Below are 9,801 nucleotides of genomic sequence, written 5' to 3'. Positions count from 1 at the left end.
CAGTGATATAATGCTATTGGTCATGGTCCCATTGGGAAGGAGTTATGAGAGGGAATATAAGAAGTTTATTTCCATTATGACCTTGGAGCTAGAGTACAGGTACTTTGTTCCGTCCCCCATGACTGCATTACGAAATGTACAGGTATGCTGTGGAGAAACTTAATTCTGGCTTCCAAAGTCAACGTCAGCTATTTACATTGGCACCACTGTTTTTCTAACCACGAGCGAACCTGCAATGTGGTCTAAACACACGCTGTAAAAGCAACAAGAAACACTTTATTACATTAACTTTTTCAGGTTCTTTTTATTGAAATTATCATCATCAGCACAACTTAGTAATATACAACAAAAAATAACAAATTAATAAGCACGCAACACCTTTGGTTTCAATCTGTAAAATTCAACTTTCTGGATCAACATTCTTTTAAGGGGCAGCGCCCCAAAGTTTCCTTTTAGAACTGAATAGGGGAGTGGGGCATAGAGGGGGCAGGCAGATGTCCGTAGGTGGCTGTACTCTGCCTATGCATGCTACTCAGTGGAAGGGTCTTTGGTAGTGTGCTTAGAGGACTATCATCCTTTGCAGTTGCTATCACGGATCGCTGATGCGGGGGCTGTCCCTTCTGCCTGACTATTCATTTGAAAGCGCACCACTTGTCCTATATGATCCACCTACTATGGCATTGCGGAGCCTAGGCTTCCCTTAACTGCCTACTAACAGCGATCTTTAGCAACTAGCAGTCTTTAGCAACTAAGCCCCCGCACTATCTGTGCCCTGGCCAATCAACAGGCAGGTTACGCTAGTCTAGAGAAAGCAGTAACCTTCTCATAGCAGAGAGCTCTCTTCTCTGCTTCAACTACCCCACTGTGAAAAGGTAAAAATAAACATACTCAGCCATAGCCAAGAATCTGATGTTTCGATGAACTTAGCATGAAAACCTGATTGAAGAATAACTTCAGCCCCTGCAAGCAGAAATTACATTGATAACTCAATGATGACTGCAGATTGGGACATCTGTTTAATCTAATCTAATCTAATCATTGATGAGCTAAACACTGCAGAAGATGATATATTCAGAATTATGATGCCCTAGGAACTAGTTTATCCTTAACAACTCAGGTATAAAAATATAACTAACACTGCTGGTGAGGAAGACACTCCCATGCAGCTCTAGCATCTGAAGGGATGGGGTAGTGGGGATTTGGTAGGCGCAGAAATTATCAACTATCACCGAGCAAGAGCGGAGGTGATGCAGGACATAGTTACAAAAAACAGGAAATTACACACCTAACAAAAGGATGCATGGGGCACCAACACTCTGACATTTCAGAATAAAAACAATAATGTGACACAGCACACTGCCTATTATCACTTTAAAAAAAAAAAAAATGTAAAATGAATATTTTTCAATTTTTAGTTAGGATGTGTCTATTTCTATTCAATTAGTTATCCCCCTTTGTGAGATTCAGTTTGTTCTGTTTGAAATTGGTAGTGCATAGACAGCAAACACCACATCATCTCCTGTTTGTAAAGTAATCCATTGGTAGTTCCCTCACAAAAAAGTACCATGTTGTACACTATGAATTGTGTGCCCTTGTATTGCTTTTGTCAATTTCTTAACTTCAGACCCAACGACTGAAGACCGCAGTATGCCCCAAAGGAAAGGATAACTGGTAACGGAGGAATTTATTATGGCAGGCGGACCAGAGAGGAGTCTCGATATTTCAAGTAATCATAAATGTAGAACATGTGCAATATGTTTATATAAATCACTTACCCAAACATTGCACCAAGCAAATCATCTTTGCTTCTAACAAGTAATTTAAGATGGACTTGCTTCAAATTACGATTTCAGTGTACTCTGAAATTTTAATGGTATATTTTAAAACTTCTAAAACAAATTTGTGATGTTGATCAACTTGCCTTGATGTTTATTAACTCTTAAATTAGAGTATAAAGTAGTGACTAAATAATGAAAGAAGCTCAGACAAATATGAAGAGTGGTCATTATATACTCAAATTCTTGTCATATGTTGAGAGAGGCAACATACATCAAATAAAAAAAAAACAGCTATGCATATAACCACGTCAGGTGGATATGAAGAGATGCTTGGGGCAAGTAAGTTTTACAGATCCATAAAGGACTTTACGAGATAAGGCAGACATGGCCAGTTCATGAAGGGTGTTTCTGTTTACAGAATAATTGTTTGATATTAGTACCTGCAGATCAATACCTCACTCGATGACAGCATCTTCCCAAATGATGCTATTAAAGGCGTCAGTTGCCTCCTGCTTTTAGATTAATGATCAATGATAATGGCTGGATTTTCTGACAGGAATAGGGAAAAGCATTCTGTCCCTTCTTCCAAAATGTGGTGGCAATGATGTTGTGTTTGCGAGACTGGTCATGCTACAGTGATGACACACTGTGGGGGGCGTTGAGGAAGAACTTGCTCTTCAAGTTTTCTTTATTGGGTTTCTGGCTTAAAATGGGATGGAAGGAACCTAGACTTGGATAACAAACGTTTGATCCTACAGAAATCAATCTTACAATTTACACATTTTGAGACAGATTTTTCAAGAGGCCTGTGCTTATTGATGTAATAAATGCCAAAAGCACCATCATTACTTTTCACAAAAAGTACAGTGTTACATGCTACTTCATACATATTATTTACGGCATACTTACACATTACAAACAACAATTAAATCAGCATGGTGAGGAGGATTCTTCTGGAGTTGGGAAGATTTTGTGTTTGTATTCTACTTCTGAATTCTTTCAGAATTTCAAATCAATTTGTGTGAGACTTACAGCAACATTCTGCAATAGTTCTATCTTTCAGAAGTATTTGCAATACTAACTTTGTATACTATGTAGTGACCTCATAGCTAGCAAGAGTCACTAGCCACTCATAATCTAATCACCTTGTTTAGAATAAGTGAGCCTTGATCAGACATCCACAGCTTGCCACGTTATGAGTGGATATGAGCTAGGAGACTAGTACATGGTAAGACTGCGTAGACACAGAATCTACACTTGCCACCTGTACGTGTATGAATCTGAGAGTGCTAATATATTGGCCTTCTCAGGTCAAGATCAAAGGGGTTGCAGCAGCTGATTTGCAAGATTATTAGTTGAAGGTCAAACCGAAAAAGTCTCTAAATGTCAGGCATGCTATTTTTAAGGGGATCCACATTTTTATTGGTAGCCAATGTAGTGTCTTCCTTGCCTCAGGGACCTCTGTAAAAGGGATTACAGAGACTACTGACCAGCCCGAAAGCTGCATCTGAGGCCTAGAGCCAGTAGAAAAGTAAGTTAGGCGCTCCTCTACACAGGGCATTGGCATGCTCTAGACAAGAGTTGACTGCTGCTGAGCTTACTAGAGCCCCATGATGCCGAGTTAGAAAGGAAGTATATTATTTACCACGGAAAAATGGAAAAAGCGCTGGGGCACCACTGAGCTGATCTGTGCCTTTAGCGATATTTGGGTTTCAATAATGATACCTACATTATTTTTTTACTTTTTTGGCTGGGGCAAATTTCAGTCCCAGTAGGGGGGTAATAAGATCTTTCCCAGGGTAGTTATATTTTCTCTGGACACCAATATATTTTTCTCCCTTGCCTCTAAAAAGTAGTACGCACGTATTCTACACCCATGCCTTTATATCAGAGACAGTAGGTTTCATCCCCTCCAAGTATCTACTGTACAGTTTTGTTTTGTCAACATATCAATGTAAATTCTCTAGTTTGATTGGAAGCTATCAGTTCAAATGAAATTTGCCACTACTACAACTCAGTGAGCAGTAACAACTGGATAAAAATGTAAAGGGTACATTTGAAGGAAAAAAATGGTCTGACAAATAGCTTATGAAATAAATAGCTTACATCATACTGTAACAATCAGCACAGCTAAGCTTTGCTTAGAGTGCTGTGGCCCTGTCTGTATCTTTTACATCTTTGTAAAAGCAGGCACTAATGGCCTGATTACGATCTTGGCGGACGGGGTTACTCCGTCATAAACGTGACAAATATCCCGTCCGCCGTATTATGATCCCATTATATCCAATGGAGATCGTAATACGGCAGATGGAATAGTGTCACAGAGTATTCCATCCGCCAAGATCATAATCAGGCCCTATTTTCTTTATAAGCAAACACACGTATGCATCTTTGTATGTACATGTACACCTATTCAAATATGTTGCTGCCAGAAAATTGACAATCATATGTCAATAATAGGACAACATATTAGGTTTTTACTACATTCATAGCCTGTTTTGAAATTGACTTGTGGATTTTACATGGTGTTATTGGCATGCTCGTGTTCAAAATATGCTATTAGAACTCAGAGTTCCAGGCAGCAGCAGAAGGGTGAACCAAATACAATGGTACAAAGCAAGGTTCTGAACCTGTAGCAGTATCACAACTAATGCACACAAAGATTAATTCACCAGATCTACATTCAACAAGAGCTGTGGTACCAGCCGACTACCAGTGATTCCTACTCCCAAAACCTTCATCTTTGAAGCGGCCTCTCACTGTTTCACCTTAAGCAGAATAATCACATAACTTGCTTATCAGGTCAATTAAGGCTGCTAAACATATTAAAGGTTGAAGCTGCAGAAAAACCAAGCTTCGTCCTAGTCATCGCTGTCACTTCCGGATTCGCTCAACTGCAGGTCGTTTCCTGAATGGAAAAGCAAAACACGGAATACTGTAATTACTCTGTACCAATTAAATAATTACTTCTGCAGTCTGTGAAAACACAATTGTTGTAAGATATATAATGCCTGTCCAATAACAAAAAGTAAAATTGTGAAAAGAACAATTATTGCAAATTCCAGAATGCAAGGGTGCCACATTATTTATTATACTTACCCAGTAGACATTTGTTCGTGGCATGTAGTGCTGTAGATTCACAGGCTTTGCATACGTCCGCCTAAAGTGTTGGGCTCGGATTGTTACAAGTTGTGTTTCTTCGAAGAAGGTTTTTCGAGTCACAGGATCAAGTGAGTCCTCCTCTTGGTGATATTGCACATGGGCATCGAGTCCTTTGTTAGATTGTTTTTCCGCAGCAGGATGAAGTAAAGAGTGTAGAAGCGTATATGTACATATATATAGTAAAGAAATAAGATGTCCATGCAATGTATATACATACTTACAATAGATAGTACTACAACGGCCACAGGCTTCCGAGGAGGAGGGAGGGCGCATGTGAATCACAGCACTACATGCCACGAACAGATGTCTACTGAGTAAGTAACATTTTCCGTCCGGTGGCATGTGTAGCTGAATATACACATGCTTTGCATAGACTGTAAAGCAGTCCCCTCCCAAAATAAGCGGTGGCTAGCCTGTAGGAGTTGGAGTAGTATGAAATAGTGCTTTAAGCTTGTTGGCGAGATAACACATCCCCACAGTAGTGTTTAGTAAATGTGTGTGGTGTAGAGCCTGTGGATCCTTTTTTCCAAGTGGAATGTGCTTTAGGGTTTACTAGTAACTGCCTTTTAAGCTTTAAGATAGCAAGTTTGAATACACTTTACTATCCATCTGGCTAATCCATGTTTTGAAATAGGATTACCTTTGTGAGGCTGTTAAGATGCCACAAAGAGTTACTTAGATTTTCTGATTTTTTTTTGTTCTATCTATATAGTACATAAGAGCTCTTTTAAGATCAAGGCTGTGAAGAGCTCTTTCAGCAACTGACTTTGGCTGTGGAAAGAAGACTGGCAATTCGACTGACTGATTGATATGAAATGGTGAAACCACTTTTGGTAGGAATTTTGGATTTGTCCTAAGAACTATTTTGGGTTGGTGAAATTGAAAGAAAGGTTCTTCTGAAAGGGCAAGAATGCATGGGTTCAAACTGTGGGCCCATAAGTCTTGTGAGTACAATGTTAAGATTCCAGACAGGAGCTGGTGGAGCTCTAGGAGGAATAATCATTTTAAGACCTTCCATAAAAGCTTTTATAACAGGAACCCTAAACAGGGAAGTATGTTGTCTGATCTGGAGGTACGCAGCTAGTGCTGTTAAATGGATTCCAATAGAGGAGTATGCAAGATTTGCTTTTTGTAAGTGTAGAAAATAGCAAACAATATCCTGTACTGAAGCTTTAAGTAGGTTAATGTTTTTGGGCTGACAGTAGTAGACATAACGCTTCCATTTAGCTGCATAACACTATCTAGTTGTGGGTTTACGTGCTTCCTTTAGAATAGCCATACATTCAGATGGAAGCTGTAAGTAACCAAATTCTATGACTTCAGGAGCCAGATCACCAGGTTGAGTACACTGGGATCGGGATGTCTGATTTGACCTTTGTTTTGAGTCAACAGATCTGGTCTGTTTGGTAGTTTGTGATGTGGTACTAGAGACAGATCCAACAGTGCTGTGTACCAATGCTGACGTGCCCACGTGGGAGCTATGAGTATTATGGTGAGTGATGTCTGGTTCATCTTTTTGATGAGAAATGGAATTAGTGGGAGAGGGGGAAAAGCGTGAGCAAATATCCCTGACCAACTGATCCATAGAGCATTGCCCTTGGATTGAGGGGTGTGGGTACCTGGTTGCGAAATCTTGGCATTTTGCATTTTCTTTTGTGGTGAAAAGGTGTCTCGGGTTCCCCACATTTGGAAGTGTTGTTGAATCACCTGTAGGTGAATCTCCCATTCGTGTACTTGTTGCTGCGTCCTGCTTAAGAGGTCCGCTAGTTGATTGTGTATCCCTGGAATATATTCTGCCATTCACTGAATCTGATTGTGAATTGCCCATTTCCAAATTGTCTGTGCTAAGAGGGACAATTAAGATGAGTGTGTCCCCCCTGTTTTTGCAGATAATACATTGTGGTCATATTGCCTGTCCTTGTTAACATTATCTTGTGTGTGATTTATGTCTGAAAAGTTTTGAGGGCCAGCAATACTGCTAGTAATTTCAAGTGGTTTATGTGATAAGTGTGTTGGATTGAGTCCCATTCCCCTTGAATAGTGAGGTTGTTGAGATGAGCTCCCCAACATATCATTGATGCATCTGTTGTGATTATAGTCTGAGGCACAGGGCCGCCCCTTGAATAGCTTGGTGTGATTCCACCATTGCAGAGAGTGATAAGTCTGGCGGTCCAACAACACTAGATACTGAATGTCGCCCTGTGCCTGAGACCATTGCTGAGAAAGACAGTGTTGTAGTGGTCTCATGTGCAGTCTGCATTGGGTGCTATTTCTATGCATGAAGTCATCATTCCTAATAGTTTCATCACCGACTTTACTGTATAAGTATGGTTGTATTGTAGTTGTGATATGAGATTTGGGTATGCTAATACTGATTGAGTGTTTAGAATTGCTCTAAGATATGGTTGTATCTGTGCTGGCAGCAGGTGAGGTTTTTGATAACTGGTTGTGAATCCTAGATTGTGTAGGATGTCTATGGTATACTGTGTATGCTGTTGACAGATTTGAATTGTATTAGCTTTTAAGAGCCAGTCGTCGAGATATGGGAAGGCATGTATGTTTTGTCTTCTGAGGAATGCTGCAACTACCACTAGGCATTTGGTAAAGACCCTTGGTGCTGTTGTTACCCCTAATGGTAGCACTTTGAATTGGTAGTGCTTTCCTGCTATAACGAGTCTTAGATATTTTTGATGTGCTTAATGTATGGGAATGTGGAAATAAGCATCTTTTAGATCTAATGCTGTCATGTAATCCTGTTTCTGTAGTAGGGGAATGATGTCTTGTAGAGTGACCATATGAAAGTGTTCTGAAAGGATGTATTGATTGAGGGGTCGGAATTCTAAGATTGGTCTGAGAGTACCATCTTTATTTGGTATGAGGTAGGATAGTGAATATACTCCAGATCCCTGTTGGGATCTGGTACTATCTCTATGGCACCTTTGAGTAGTAGTGATTGTACCTCCTGTTTTAATAAATTGAGATGTTTCAGAGTAAGTCTGTGTGAACGAGGGGGACGATGGGGAATGTTTGGTGGAGTAGAGATGAGTTCTAGACAATAGCCATGTTGGATAATTGATAGAACCCATTGATCTTTAGTAATGTTCTGCCATTGTGGGTAAACTTTTTCCAGTCTTCCTCCCACAGGAGATGTATGCTCTGTGGGGATGTGTAAGAAGTCACTGTTTTGTTGAGGTGGAGGAACCTTTTGGAGTGGTTGATTTACCTCTTCCTCTATAATTAGTTCCACTATAGGAGCCTCTAAAGGAACCTCTGTTGTAGAGGTGTGGCCCTTGTTTTTGTTGGGATGCGGATGGTTCTGTGATTGATGATTTTAACCCACTCCTAAACTGTGGCCTACGAAAAGTTCACTGAGTAGGTGTAGTGTATAAAGCACACATAGCTTTAGATGTTTCGGAGTCCTTTTTGAGCTTTGCTATTGTAGTATCAACCTGTGGGCCAAATAAATGTTGTTTATCAAAGGAAATATTTAATACTGCTTGTTGTATTTCTGGCTTAAAACCTGAAGCCCTTAGCCATGCATGTCTTCTAATGATGATGCTGGCGTTGACACCCCTCGCTGCTGTATCCGCTGCATCTATAGCGGATTTGATTTGGTTATTGGAAATAGCCTGCCCCTCCGCTACTATTTGTTGTGCCCTTTTTTGATGCCCTGGTGGAAGATACTGCAACAAGTCTTCCATTTGATCCCAATGAGTTCTATCATACCTTGCTTGGAGTGCTTGAGAGTTTGCAATTCTTCAATGGTTAACAGATTGAGTTGCCACTCTTACCTGCTGCATCAAATTTGCGACTTCTTTTGTCTGGAGGAGGAGTATCCCCTGTAGACTGGCTATTGGCTCGCTTTCTTGCTGCACTCACCACTATAGAGTCAGGTGGTAGTTGTGTTCTAATTAAAAACAGATAAGAGGGTGCAGGTTTATATTTTTTATCCACCCTGGGTGTAATGATTCAGGATTTTACTGGTTCTTTAAAAATATCTTTGGTAGTTTAAGCATACCTGGGAGTATAGGGAAACACTGATACTCTTTACGAGTAGACGTTAAGGTGCTAAGTAAAAAATCATCCTCAATGGGATTTGTATGTAATTGTACATTATGATACGCAGCTGCTCTGGCTATTACCTGACTGTAAGCAGTGGTATCTTCTGGGGAGATGGCCTTGCAGGGTATAAATCGGCATCATTGGGAAGAATGGGATCTGTGTCACATATATCCCATGGATCTAGATTCTTTTGAGGGTCGTACAAATCATTCCTATGTGGTGAAACAGGGGATTGTGGAGAGAATTGTGTAGGTGAAGGTGGTGGTGGTGGTGGAGTATCAGGTGGTGGAGAAGCAGGAAGTAAAGGAGAATGTGGTGGTGAAGGTTGCTGTGGTGCCTTTTGTTTCACCTTTTGTTTAAATACTTTAGTAGGTGGAGGCCCAGCTGCTACAGTTTTGTGAAAAGTTAATTTTCTTTTGATTGTTGGAGGAGTACAGGCTATGATCCCTCCTGTGTCTTTACGTATGTGGATCTTTCGCTGTTTAGCGTCCATAACCTCCAACATGGGCTGTATTTCTGATGACTCCTCAGTAGCTGGAGCATATCTACCCCCGACAGGTTTCAGCTCCGAAAGCTTGGATACCGAATGCTTGAGTCAGGCCGAAAATGTCAGCTCCGAAAGCGCTGTTACTTTTGTCAGCTACGAAGTGGAAGAGTCAGATTTTCGGCTCGGTACGGAAACAGATGTGCCATGCTGTTTGCTGTGGGCCGAATCCACCTTGGTCCTTTGTTTCGGTGCTGAACATGAGGGTTGGTCATCCGAATGTATTTTTCGGGTCCGACCATGGGTTGCAAGCAG

The 9,801-nt window shown here is 40.7% G+C and overlaps 1 protein-coding gene across 1 annotated transcript in view; it reads right to left on the bottom strand.

Moving 5' to 3' along the window:
- Positions 1-284: 284 nt before the first annotated feature.
- The window catches only part of EAF1 (ELL associated factor 1), an 81,066-nt gene continuing 71,549 nt past the window's right edge, over positions 285-9,801 (bottom strand). Inside the window, exon 6 of the mRNA XM_069211937.1 lies at positions 285-4,686. Within this exon, the coding sequence (XP_069068038.1) occupies positions 4,640-4,686 (47 nt within the window). The 3' untranslated portion in view covers positions 285-4,639. The remainder of the gene's footprint in view (positions 4,687-9,801) is intronic.

This window comes from Pleurodeles waltl, chromosome 10 (assembly GCF_031143425.1).
Source record: "Pleurodeles waltl isolate 20211129_DDA chromosome 10, aPleWal1.hap1.20221129, whole genome shotgun sequence".
Taxonomy (NCBI): Eukaryota; Metazoa; Chordata; class Amphibia; order Caudata; family Salamandridae; genus Pleurodeles; species Pleurodeles waltl.
The sequence above is the reverse complement of the archived record's forward strand: the minus strand, read 5'-3'. Positions and strand labels throughout refer to the sequence as shown.